General features: G+C 37.6%; 1 protein-coding gene across 2 annotated transcripts; it reads left to right on the top strand.

Annotated features, from left to right (window-relative positions):
- Nucleotides 1–346: 346 nt before the first annotated feature.
- On the top strand, nucleotides 347–13,090 carry sall3a (spalt-like transcription factor 3a). Of its 2 annotated transcripts, none has more exons than XM_051865659.1 (4): nucleotides 347–2,344; nucleotides 7,051–10,182; nucleotides 10,437–10,771; nucleotides 11,534–13,090. In XM_051865659.1, exons 1-4 carry the CDS (start codon nucleotides 2,263–2,265, stop codon nucleotides 11,963–11,965), a joined length of 3,981 nt encoding a protein of 1,326 aa, XP_051721619.1. In that variant the 5' UTR covers nucleotides 347–2,262; the 3' UTR covers nucleotides 11,966–13,090. The 2 variants fall into 2 exon arrangements, with proteins under 2 accessions (XP_051721619.1, XP_051721620.1); XM_051865660.1 differs by having other exon boundaries at nucleotides 350–2,344; nucleotides 7,051–10,179.
- The last annotated feature ends 1,507 nt before the right edge of the window (nucleotides 13,091–14,597 follow it).

The raw sequence follows: 14,597 nt of genomic DNA on the forward strand, positions 1-14,597 counted from the left end.
CAATGGCAACAGACCAGCCGTCGATACGTCAATCTTAAAAGAAAAAACGAAACTCAATAGGTTACACATTTTACCTGTAAAGTGTCGCTGTGATTCTCGTCGGGGCTTTTCCTTCAGTCTGACTGCTGATCTGATCTCATCCATCGCTGCAGAATCAACGGACACAATAAACACCAGTATCACCGCCTGTACGAACAGTTCGTGAAGCTTTAAGCGGATCCGGTGAAGCTGAACTCAGATCAGACCCTCCCCGTTCCGCGCCTCTCTCAGCTTCACACCTTATTACAACCATTTCTGCAATTACAAACGCTATTTAAACTCTCTCTATAGAATATGACTATATGAAACTCTAACCATTTTATGCAATAACCTACAAAAAATCATTACATTTTTACGTTAAACTATAGAATTACTAATTTGAGCGGATTTTATATTGAATTACTTAAGATTTTCCTTTATCTTGTTATTTGCCTGGTTCCATTATCACAGCCCAAATATAGATGGTAAAATCTCTCTAAAGGATGATATTGATATTGTTAATGGTGGCAAAGTGGGCGTTTTGGTTTCTGTGTGTCAAGTTAGTTACAGGCTAAAGAATCAATGTTATATCAAGCGGATCCTCTCGTGATGAAGGACTTCAGCGGCTTCGGCTATTCATCATAAGTCTGTGGCGAGCAGATAGGTCAGAAGAAATGATATTGCAGTAAACAGTGAGTGTTCTTATCTCTCTATAGCAGGACACGCCGATCGATACAGGACCCGAGCTACACTCCTGCAATTATCAATGCCTGCTTTTGTCTTCTGTATATATTACTGGAAGATTGAAGGTTTTTTGGACATAACTTTGATGGGGTAGAGAAGAAAACAAATCACTTCTGTAAAGGAAACTTTGCACACAGAGATGTGTTTGAGACGAGTCAGACACATTGGAACAGTTCCGTATTTAATATAAATCATATTAATATCGGTCTAACAGAAAAAAATAAAAAATAAAAAATTAAAGCATGACATTAATTAGACAGGATAAGAAAACAAAATGTAGGCTAATAATTATTGTTAAGCTCGTATTAACAATATAAATTCTTCTTTACGTGTGCGAGTTTTAAATCGCTATAATTACGTCGCTTGTTTCCACAAATGCGTCTGTAGGCCTCTACTGTTCTCAAACTTCGCATGCTCATATCCATACACTATATGTAGCCTAAGTGTGTGTTCATAAGCAGATGGAGTGAGTAATTTCATCAGGTCAGTTTCACGCAGCCTTGAGCATCAGATGACGGGCTGAACTGTGTCCTGCTACATCCTAGCGGTCGCTCTCCGCAATGGGCTCGACTCAAACCTCCAGCAAAGCCCTCACACACACGACACACAGTCTCACACACGGACACACACCTCTCCAGCGCCATCACCGACAGCTAACAAACTTCTGACGCATCGCGCAGCTGAATGTAAACACGAACGCGACAGAGACAGCGGCAGTAAAACCACCGGCTTCCATCGCGACGTTCTTCGGGCGGTTCGCGGATAATGTAGGCCTGGAGCGAGAGTCCTCAAACGGGATCGAGGAAGACCAAAGCACTGCAGAATCCAGAAACCAATGATGTGCGGCGGGACATGCGTTAAAATGATGAACTTCCAACACTTGAACTAACTTTTAAACAGTGCTGCTAAGCATTTTAAAACAAAAAGACAACCGCCTTCCTTCAGGCTTGCCGGCGTAAACTTTTGCGCACCACTTTGCTGATATTGGGAACATTTTAACATCTGAGGAGGACGTTTTCTTTCTTCACTTCATTGAGAGAAAGAGAGCGATGATTGTGTTAAGCGTTCATGGAATGTAATGGAAGAGAGGAACCTTTCCAGAGAAGAAAAGTTATTCTGAACAGGAGCCACCCGCTTTAACTGTTGGGAATATGCATTTAAACCATTCGAAGTTCAGTGTAAAATCGTGCTAAAATGAACTAATGAGAAAAATCCCCACAGTGAAAAGAAAACAGTTGACCCTCCTCCTCCTCCTCTGGGCGTTAGAGGTGATTTTGGGTGGATGGTGATATCTGAAGGTGAAGTAGTAAATTGCGGAGTCCGTCCCTCATTTCCATATCAGTTGTGCCCACTGGAGCTCTGCCAATCCGAAGTATCATTCACTATCATAATGATACATCCGCATAACAGCAGATCAAATCCCTTATTTTGCCGCTTGACTTTTTGAGAAGATTTTTTTTCTTTCTGCGGATCTCTGCTGATGTGTGTGAATAAGGAAGAATGTCCCGTCGGAAGCAGGCGAAACCCCAGCAGCTGAGATCGGACGAGGACCCTTCACTTCTGGAGCTGCTTCCTGAACACGGTGAGCGCGCGCGGTTTGTTGCTGTCCCACTGCTGCTGTGTTAAATCAGCGCAAACTCTTCCCAACTCTGAGGTAGTGCTGTACGATTATAACATTTAACGTGAGGAAGTGCGCTTTACTAAAATTGCCTTTTTTTTCGCTTTTCGTATCTACGACAAGCCCACGTGCGACTTCATTTTGACAGCCTTCTAAGCTTTTTGACACTATATTTTAAGTGCTTCAGTTAAATTTACATTAGTGCAGTCATCGATAGATATAAATTAGGCCTACTGAAAATGTTTAGACATTTTTTCTTAAATGTGACGCTTGTGATTTAGTAACAAACAGCAAACGGGGATTTGGAGATTTATACGAAACTCTTCAAATATGAGCTAATATAACAAGTACAACATGAGAATTAATTCGCAATGCAGCGATTATATAGTTCAAATTGACAGATTCACCTATAAACCTTAATTTATCATTTGCATTTGTGTAAATATACAGAAACGTCTCAAAATAAGTTTTGTTAAACATTTAAAAGAATTGCTTCACAAAGACTTGTTTAAGTTAAAATAAATACGCATCTTTTGTCATTTAATTTTCTTCTTCTCCTCCTCCTCCTTCTTCATCTCAACTTGACAATTCGCTTTTTATCTTCACTAAATCCCTGTCAAAAAAGGAAGAAATGTGGCAAATGCATATTTGCAGAAAAAAAAAAACGTCTTGTCTCTGGGTGTTTAACACGTAATCGTCACGCCAACAACAAAAAATCTCATTTGTAAGACGATGGCACACACTGCTTTAATTCATGACATTGCAGTAATTAATTAAAACAATTCGCTCCCCTACGTGTTTATATTTTCTCAAAAATGTGTAATTTTTGCATTAATAATATTAATAATAATCATTGATCACATGCAATGTTTTTTAAAATACAATCAGTGAAAGTAAAAACCTTCCTCATATTTCTGTTATTCGTATTGCAACATTTCTTGTAGTTTATACACATCTGCTGCTTTATTGTATTTAATTTATTACTAAATTATTAACATTTTACCACCAAATCATGTGAAAAAATCATTGTTTATGTATGAGATGTTATAACGTTCTTATTAGCTTTAGGTGATTAATTCGTCATTATTTTCTGTTACGTGTTCTACTCTCTGGCTTCAGAAGTCACTGTTTTTCATTCTCTATCTTTATGTGTCTTTAATCTATAAAACTCTAATCAAAATGCATGTCAAAATTAAAGCACCTCATGACTCAACCTCTTGACTAAGTTTGAAGTAGTAAACAAGCAGAAAGCATTATGTCTGATAGACAGCGGCAATTCATATCAAAAAGTTTCATTAAATAATAATTAAACAATAGAGTAAATATGTATGTAATCATATAAAACTCATACATCATTTTTTAAGTACACATTTGCCAGTCTTGCAACATGCGCATCATACACTACAAATCACAGTAATTCAAAAATCCCAACCCTAGGTGTGTGTGTATATATAGAGAGAGAGAAATAATGAGAAATGAAAATTGAAAATTTAATGACAAATTAAAGTGTAACATATTTGAGTACTGAGCATATAATATTGACTCATATTTCAGTTTCCGGCAGCACACTGTTGATGTATGATCTGGATTCTACTGCATTTGAATAGCAACAGAAGTATTGATTGTTTCCCCATTACAGTAATCTAATGACACGATCGGTCACGCTGTGAGGATTTAACCGTATGGTCTGACTAAGGTCTAAATGTCCAGTACACCAGCGTCTTATACTTCACATCTCAGTGAAACATTTTCCAGTGAGAATGTTTGAGTAACTTTGTCCTTTTCTTTAATGAGCGCAGTGTCTCTTTAGTCATGTCCTCTGTTTCTCTCTGCACAAGTCTTTAAATGCTCGTTTTCATTCTCTTTTGTTTGCCTGGCTTTTGAACAAACTCTTTTGTGTGGGAACTCAATGGTGTGCCAACAAGAAACAGTCATTGTCCCCCCAGCAGTCCGTCCTGACCAGCACTCTATTCGTCCCAGAGGAGCTGCTTCAAAGAGCTGTGATACTGCATGCACTTAACCTTTGGCTGTGTGGCACCATCATGGGTGGCCAATAGATGTCGAGCTTTAAATGCAATTTGTACAGATGTTCCCTTGACCTGAGAAAAGTGGCTTACATATGTCCTATGATGTATTAATTATGATAATCGTCTTTCATCTCCACACAATCCAAGAGCTCCTTTCAAACTCTTTGTCCTGTTGTGTTCGTCTAACACGGTTTAGAACTTTTTTATAAAACAAAATATAAAACAAAGATTTTTTTTCCTGCTGATATTTACTATTGTTTTTCTATTTAATATATACATCTCATGGAAAGTCTCATAATTAATTATGCCTGAATTCTCTGTGTTTTTGATTCATGTATTTGCCGCAGAGTTCATATTTTTGACAGCTTTGTAAAACGTGAAAATGTGCAGTCGTTACGTCAAGGAACAGTTTTTTTATGTAATGTATAGTCTAGTTTGTTCAGTCATACTAAATTATATTTTTTTAATTGGAATAAAACCATTTAATTTAGACAGTTCTCATAAAACATTTTTACAGTGTAGGGATTTTATTATTCATTTAGATCTTTTCAATGCAAATAATGTAATTGTCTCTCAATTTTTTAATGCTTAATAATGCATATTGTTATGGCAGAGGTGTTTAACTAAATATGCTGGTTTAACCAGTCTTTTAATTCCAGACGAGCTCTCAGAACGGCCAATCAGCATCATGGTGTCGTTAAATCTGGTGTCAGAGCACATGCTAGTACACATTGGTAATATTTGGGCTGCACATCTGGAAGCAGTGACAAAAGCTCAGGTGTTATGAAGGATATATACGTAGAGTCTTTACTGTGCTATTAGAGCAAAGCTTGGAAAGTCTCATTCATGCTCTCTCATTCTCATTCATGTGTTCTTCTGGCACTGGTGTTTTCATCACTGGGAGCGAACATGGCATTAACACTGAACAAGATTAATATTAGAAATTCATACATTTTATTTAAAGTAAGAGTAAGCAAATGCTGTAGGATGGCACTAGTGCATTCTATACACTGGTTTATATGTGTGTGTGTGTGTGTGTGTGTGTGTGCTAGTGTATGAAAATACTTTCAGCCATTTTGGCTTATCACAAAAATATCACAGTTTAAAAATATTTTTATTTATTATTATTTTTAATAAAAAGTAGTCAATTAGTTGCATTTAACGCATTTGCGAATTTAGGAATTTTACTTGTTTGTATGATATATCATATAGTTTTATGAGAAAATTAAGTTTGAAATGGCGAAGAATGAGAAGTGTGTTTACTCTATATGTCTTTTTAACACTAAATATAAATACTTTATATGGTATAATATAACAGATTATAATATAATATAACATCTTGTAAATTATAAGAGATACATAATCTAACAGTGTTTTCAATTCATATCAACATTTGCTCATTGTACAGGACATTCTGTATAATTTCAGTATATATTCTACAGCATATCAGTCTGTATTGTAGATAGGAAATAATTATAGAAAAAAAAATACTTTTAGTTTGTCTTTGAAATAGACAGTAAATGAATGTCATAGTTATACTATTCTCTCTTAAATAAAAAAAAAAAAAAAAAACATTACTAATTAATTTTATTCCAGTCACTACCGACATGAGGAAATACATTTTCCCCTTCTCCTCCTCTTTCTTCTTCTTCTTCTTATTATTATTGGGTTTAAATTATCATAATTTCTTTGTTGTTTCATACATTTCTAAAACATTTGTTGTTATATGTATTCATTGATTCTGTTTTCAGAGTTTTCAGAATAATGTAAGAAATTATTTATTCTTGCTTTTTTAAAAATATATTATATAGTCCATATTACAGTAGAACATACACTATAATTTATCTGCAAAACATTATCAACCACCGGGTGCATAAAAAAAAGAAATAAAAGGAAAAAGCATTTTTTATTCCCCAAGGTCTAATCACAATCTAGACATGTTTAATGCAGCTTATGAAGTTAATTCTTCACAGTTGTCTATGTAACATAATTAACAAAATTTCAGACCCAATCCAAACTTCAAACTTTGCAGTCAAGCACTATTACCAGATAATTACCATAAAGCATGTGACACATACAAACACAAAAAAATATTCTGGCATTGAATGAATTTGTACAGATTAAATTCTCAGAGAAATGTATGATTTAAACAGTTCAGATGTGATCAGATATGAATCAGGACTGCTATGATACATGTACAGAACATGCAGTTACTTCAACTCCTGTAGTTTGGCAGGAGACATCTATTGTGTAGGCACGTTGTGCCAGTATTTCTAAAGGCATTGATGACGCATCTGACAGTACCAATGAAGAGACAGAAATTTGAGGTTTCATGTTAGCAGTGGGGAATGGGAGTAAGAGCTGAACTGTACAGATAAAGTGGCCTTGACTTGTATGAAAACATTGGAAAGCAATGACTTGTGTTGAATCCATTTTTGATTGGCAATATCCAGTACTGATAGGCCCTAATTAGATAGATTGCACAAAGAGAATTATTAGCTGGCTATACAATTATCAAAATTGGTGGCTAAGATGGAAACAAAATTCCTGAGAAAAGGGCAAAATTGATTTGATTTGTGCAAATTAATAATAAAGTTTCATTTATTCATTTATTTTTGTACTTCAATTTCCTCTTCCCCTCAGTCTCAGGTGAAGGAGTGGATGATTCAGACAGTGGAAATGAGAGCCGCAGTGGGAGTGAAGAGACCCATGTGTGTGAAAAGTGTTGTGCTGAGTTCTTTAAGTGGTCAGATTTCTGTGAACATCTGAAGACCTGTACCAAGAATCCACTTGTGTTAATTATCAGTGACAATGAGGTGACTTCAGAGCCAGTACAAGACTACCTACCTGAGCCATCACCTGTGCCCAGCTGCAGCAGCGAGCCGGCAGAGAGCGAGGATGCTGTAGAGGGAAGCCACATGCCCGCTGAAGGTGATGAAGGAGCAGAGATGATGCTGGATCCAGGTGCTGTCCTGGAGAAAGAAGATGAACCCATGGAAGTGGAACTGTCTCCTGAGAAACCCATAGATTCTGAAGATCAAGTTACACTGGCAGAGCCAGACATAAGCCTACCTCAACTTGAGGATCACAAGCAGTCTTCTGGGGCAGGGTACTCTATACCCAGCACTAATGTCACACTGGAAACACTGCATGGGACCCGTGTGGCTGTGGCCCAGTTCTCTCAGGGTGCCCGTGGAGCACTAGCTGGTGAAGTGTCAACTATGGCCATTCCTATGATCTTGGACCAGCTCATGGCCTTGCAGCAACAACAGCTCCATCAGCTTCAATTGATAGAGCAGATTCGGAGCCAGGTGGCGCTAATAAACAAACAGGCCCCCACACAGACAGCTGTCAACCATCAAGTAGACCACAGCATGAATGCTGCCTTACAAGTAACCTCATCCTCCAGCATACCCACTATGCCTGGGCAGCTTCATCTGCGTGGCTTCATTACACCCCCTGTGCATCAGCTTCCTATCAAGGGGCCCTCCAATTTAAACGGACAGGTCTCAGCCTCGTTATCTTCAGCTCTGGAGGTAGCCTGTTCTAATGTCCCTCAGACGGGTGGCCAACTGGCGAGTTCTGGAATGAAAAGCAATATCACAATGAATTCCTTGTATCCATCAACCAGTAATGTGGTTCCCTCTCAAATGCCACCATGCTCAGTGGCGATTAGCAGCAGTAGCTGCACCAGTAGTAGCACAGGAACTGGGGGTGAAGTAAGTTGTTGTATTTCACTTCCAAGGAACTCACCTAGTCCTTTAACACTGACTCATGGAAGATTGCTAACATCTCCCTCCAGCCTTCCCCTTGTACCTCACAGCTCACCCAACAGTGTTATCTTTCCTAATCCTCTAGCTAGTATTGCAGCAACAACAAATGCTCTTGATCCTCTTTCCGCCCTAATGAAGCACCGCAAAGGAAAGCCCCCAAATGTCTCCGTGTTTGACACCAAACCCAGTTCAGAAGATCCCTTCTTCAAACACAAGTGCAGATTTTGTGCCAAGGTGTTTGGAAGTGACAGTGCCCTGCAAATTCACCTTCGTTCCCATACTGGTGAAAGGCCTTTCAAATGCAACATTTGTGGTAATCGCTTCTCCACAAAGGGTAACTTGAAGGTTCATTTTCAGAGACACAAAGAAAAGTATCCTCACATCCAAATGAACCCATATCCTGTTCCTGAGTATCTAGACAATGTTCCAACTAGCTCAGGTATACCGTATGGGATGTCCTTGCCCCCAGAAAAACCTGTTACCACATGGCTGGACAGCAAACCTGTTTTGTCTACAATCCCGACATCAGTAGCACTGCAACTCCCTCCAACTATACCCAGTATTATAGGAAACTATGGGGATTCAAGTAGTTTCACCCCTTTAAGTAGGTCACCTCAAAGGCCATCGCCGCCATCAAGTGAGTGTACATCTTTGTCTCCTAATCACCTCATTGCTGAGGCCAGCATTGCACAAATTTCCAGTTCACCACAACCTAATGTGGCGAGTGACACACCACCAGTTCTCAAACCTGAAGCCTTTCATCTACCACCCAACTCCACCACCAGGCCTGGAGAAACCAGCATATCGATTACTTCCATACCCCAAGTGACTTCTACAACCACAGTTACAACCACAACTAGCACCAAAACACAGATCACAGACTCAACCAATACTCCATCTGCTGTCTCTCATCCCTCCCTGCAAATGGTGTCCAGTCAGTTTAAGCCCAAGTTTCCTTTTGGCGGCCTCCTGGACTCTATGCAAACATCAGAGACCTCAAAACTACAGCAACTGGTGGAAAATATTGATAAGAAGATGACAGACCCCAACCAATGTGTTATCTGTCATCGTGTGCTTAGTTGTCAGAGTGCCCTGAAGATGCACTATCGCATCCATACAGGAGAAAGACCCTTTAAATGTAAAATATGTGGTCGTGCTTTCACAACCAAGGGTAATTTGAAAACACACTTTGGGGTTCACAGATCAAAGCCCCCTCTCCGCGTACAGCACTCTTGTCCCATATGCCAGAAAAAGTTTACTAATGCCGTCGTTTTGCAGCAACACATCCGCATGCATATGGGTGGACAGATTCCTAACACACCCCTGCCTGAGAGTTTTCAGGACATGGACACAGATCTCTCCTTTGATGAAAAGAGCTTAGATACCATGAGCAACTACGATGATGAGCTAATTGATGAGATGGATCAAGCAACAGAAGATGAAACAGGTCTTAAAGAAGGGAATGTGGACTCACCCAAACAACTCGTTTTATACTCAGAGATGTCTCCAAGCACGTCACCCCCAACCTCTCTTATCTCTAGCATTGTTGCTTTGGAGAATGAAATGAAGCTGACTGACCCAACAGTTAACGTAACCCATTCCTTCAGCCTAAAGCCTCCAGAAAATGGGAGTGAAATTGATGGGGAAAATGGAGACATGTTTAAAAATGACTCATCATCCACTCTAGAAGACTTGGAGAACCACAGTGTTGGGAGTCCGGCACAGTCTGAATCATCTGGTTCTATGCAGGCTCTGTCTCCTGCCTACAGCCAGTCTGAGAGTCATCGCTCCAAGTCCCCTTCTCAGGCAAACAGCAGCAGCAAGGACGAGACTCTGCATTCCACTTCAGTGAGTGCAACAGTGAAGTCTGAACAGTCAGACACCCCTTCTCCTGGATCAGAAAACACAGGCGCATTAGATCTCACTGCCACACAGCCAACCAGGTCATTTGTCAAAGACGAGAATCACTTCAGTCTGCTGTTCCTGGGAAGAGACAGAGGTAGTCGTGTATTTAATTGTAGACAGAGATAGTAAAAAAAAATGTGTGTGTGTGTGGTGTAAATATATATACACACATATACGCACACACACACACACATTATAAATACAAAATTACAAATGACTGACAAACATAGTTATTTAACTAACTACTTTTCTTCTACTTATACATGTTGTGACTACAACTATATAAATTAAATCAAATAAAAATAAATAACTGAAACATTTTCCTTTAATTTATGTTTTTTTTTTTTTTAGGTTTAAACACTCCCAGTATTATGAGCTCAGAATCAAGCACAGTAAAATATGAGAATGGACACAGTAAACCACCGGCCTTGTGTGAGGGGCCCCACTTACCAGTTGGCCCCCAGGTACCTATCACAACCTCTCAGACAACAATAAGCCCCAACCTCACTCCAATGCTGGCACCGCCCCCACCTCGGCGGACCCCCAAACAACATAACTGCCACTCCTGTGGGAAGAATTTTTCGTCAGCCAGTGCTCTTCAGATCCATGAGCGCACTCACACAGGAGAAAAACCATTCGGCTGCTCCATCTGTGGCAGAGCCTTCACCACAAAGGGAAATCTGAAGGTATGGTTCAAATATATTTAGTCTATTTGTGAATTTTGGCTTATATTTATGCTCATATATATTATAGGCAAATTATATCATTTTTTAAACAATCAATTTACAAATGTAGTATTTAACAAATATATATAAAAAAAATATCAAATAAATAAACCCAACAAACAAACAAATGATTACCTTCAAATTTGACCTATTCGTGAGCTGGTCTCCTTTGTTTCACTGGGTCATGCAGATTACAGTGATACCCATTTTTCCATGGTCGGCCATATTGCCTGTGCACCTCTTTAAATTAAACTGAATACATTTTTTTAACTCCTCCCACAGTGCTAATAAAAAAAAAATCAAAAGCAACATTTTGGCATATTGACATGAAAGTTTGCATGTGTCCTGACAATACCATATTAATTTGGTGGTGCTACTGCACCTATTTGTCAAAAGTTATAAAGAACTGTATTACATTATAAGCAGTTTTAGTAATGGCTTTGAAATCCTCATTGGGGGTTTTTTAATATTTACTCTTAACAGACCTGCCTCTAATGTGCTTGCCCCCGTAATTGCTGCCATCAGCTATATTTTAACTAATTTACTAGTTACTAACTTCATATGAGATTAATCTTACCAAAGACATATGCTTCAAATGAGATTAAGCTTACAATATAGATATATATTACAAAAACATATTCATAACAACACCAGAAATGCGTATGTATAAGGATTATGATGTCTTTTTTTGTGATATAAACTAAAGAAGCATTCTCACTTCAGGTCCACATGGGAACCCACATGTGGAACAATGCCCCGGCCCGGCGGGGAAGACGACTCTCCGTGGAGAACCCGATGGCTCTTCTAGGGGGAGATGCCATAAAATTCAGCGAGATGTTTCAGAAGGATCTTGCAGCTCGAGCAATCAATGTAGACCCAGGCTTCTGGAATCAGTATGCTGTAGCCATCACCAATGGACTGGCAATGAAAAACAATGAGATCTCTGTCATTCAGAACGGAGGCATTCCTTCGATTCCCATTAGTCTGAGTGGTGGTGGCATTCCCACTGTAGGAGGAATGTCCGGAGGGATAGAGAGGTCTCACACTGGGAGCAGCCCTCCAGTGACCGCACTTGAGAAGACTAACCTGGAAGTGGGAACTGGACACCCCTTCTCCAGATTCAGGGAAAAGGACAAAGAAATTGGGATTAATTGATGACTTGCGTTTAGAAAACGATACAGACAAAATTATTGGAAAAAAAAAAGTAACACTTAATCCAGTTTGAGTTATGTATTATATTGTACAAATGAAGTCTGATATGCTGTTTAGATTTGGAGCTCTAGTATTTAGTGTTCTTCAGTCCTACTGTACATTCATTCATACAAAGAAAACGTGCGTCTCGTTTGAAAAACGTTTGTCTTGAAAGGTTTGCATGGTACTTATTGGTTTCTATCGGTATGTTTCTTCATAGTATGACGCTCTGACATGTATATATATACGTGTGTCAGTGGACACGGGCAAAAAGAAAAGAAGAATAGACATATGGTTGCTTTGTGGTATGTGAAAGGACGGAAACATGAAATTGGATATCTTAGTCAGCTTTTTCAATCATGGAAGCTAGACACTCGACCAGACAAAAACAATGTAACTATTTTAATTTTTACATTCATTTTCCAGCCATGTTCTTATATTAATGTTCTGTGTCTTAATATTTATGGTATAAATTAACAGTAGGTATTAAATATATATTTAATTGCCCTGAGTTTCTATTAATCTATTTGAATTTCATTTCATTTTTTTCTAAATTGTAATTCTAAATATATATTGAAATGAAGACAGAAAAAAAAATCTTTGTTTTATCAATGCAATCATATTGAGGTGTTTTTGTTTTTTGATATCTAGCCTGCTGTGTAACAGCTATATGCTACACGACGAGACAGCGACGATATCTGAAGCTGCTACATTCACAAGCCTCTTTTTATCCTTTGTAAAGAAATAAAACAGAGTTCTACAAAAACAGTTTGTGTTAAATAGCTGCAATTCTACTGAGTACAAACAGAACTGGTATGCACATTTTGTAAGACGATACACAAAATATGTTGATTTGTCATGTTTGTGAATGCACTTTTTGGAGGAATGGTCTTGTTTGTGAGATTGTATTACCGTGGGACTGATCTATCTATAACTTTTTTCTTTTTTTCTTTTTTCTTTTTTTCCTGTTCACCTTTGGGGTTTGTAAATGTGAGATCTGGATGTAGCACAGGAATATGAGCCCCCAAATCTCCAGACATTCTGTCCAGTCAAGCTCAAATAAAATGAGAAATGATTCTGTCTGTTTAATGCTGTCTCTCTTTCTACATATGACCATTGCTTTTCCATCAAAAGCTTTTTGTCTACAGAAATTGAAACTGGGGAAACAAATCCATTTTTAAATAGTTGTAAATATGTTATTTAAAAATAATGTTGTAATCTAAATTAGAGCACTATCACTTTAATATGCAGTGGCCGTGAAAAGTATTGGACACATTTCTGTATTTCATTGCATTAGATACCAGATCTCAAACTGGCATCTGCTTTTTTCACAAGTCACTTTCTTATTATTTTTTTGTGGATGCATGAAGTGAGTTTTCACACCGGTGTACAGCAGAATAACCACCAGTGTGATTCATTATATTAACAATAAACATGTTCCACAAATTTGGACAACCAGAAAGTGTTTTTAAGTATTTTTGTTTGTAATATATAATTTATATATAATAACGTGTGTGTTTATGTTTCATAACTACTCTTACATTACTGTGTATTAGTATAACTATATATGCCCTTCACAAATAACTTTAATGTATGTGTATTTATCAAAATACATGAAATGGCTGTAATAAGTTGCTTGAATGTTTTTTTAAGAACAAAAGAAAATAGCTAGATTGAGAACTGTGTTTGTTGTTGGTGTATATCTGTGAAAGAGAAGAACGTGTTATTGGTGCACATGACATCGAGTCTTTAAACGTGTGATGTTACTGTATGTGTCAGTTCAGTCATGGCATATGCACAAACACACACATTTACTGAAACTCTGCTGGCTTTTTAAATAAGACTAATTTTAATGATCACAGACTAACCCAAACCTAAAGCTTAACCCAAACTCATGAGAGAGCACTGCATCAATAGAGTAAAAAAGGAGATATACAGTACCTACTTTAGGTCTCATGATCAGCTTAAGTAATGGAGATAAGCAAATAAATAAATAAAACATTGTGCATTCTTGGCCATGGTAAGTATGGTAACATTATATTGTAAAGTGATGTTCAATATTAATAGTAATTATATGAATTAATAACATTTAGAAAGTAAAGAAATATTAATTTAATCATCAGAATTTAGTTAATGTGTGTTAATATTTATTTGAGTAATGTGTTTATAACTGATACCAGTTACTCTGAAACAAGTTGATGAAATGGAGAGAATAAAGTTTTTATTTGCAATTCTTTCAAAATATAATAATAAAAAATACAATGATTAATTATTAATTATAATGAAATTATCATTAATTTAAAAGAAGTTATAAAAGGCAGAACCCCCAAACTATCGGTATCGGTATCTGCAGGTATCACTCTGAATAATCGGTGCATCTCTAGTAATTATGCATAAATACAAGTAACTATAATAATAATAATAATAACACATTTTATTTAAAGGCGCCTTTCAAAACACTCAAGGACACCTTACAGTTGAGTCATAAAAACAAATCAAGACAACAATACAACAAAACAACAGCTAAATTAAAACTGATCAGAGAAAGCTAAGTTATAACTAACTCCAAACCAAACCTTAACCCTATAGTATGTAG

This window comes from Ctenopharyngodon idella, chromosome 16 (genome assembly GCF_019924925.1).
Source record: "Ctenopharyngodon idella isolate HZGC_01 chromosome 16, HZGC01, whole genome shotgun sequence".
Taxonomy (NCBI): Eukaryota; Metazoa; Chordata; class Actinopteri; order Cypriniformes; family Xenocyprididae; genus Ctenopharyngodon; species Ctenopharyngodon idella.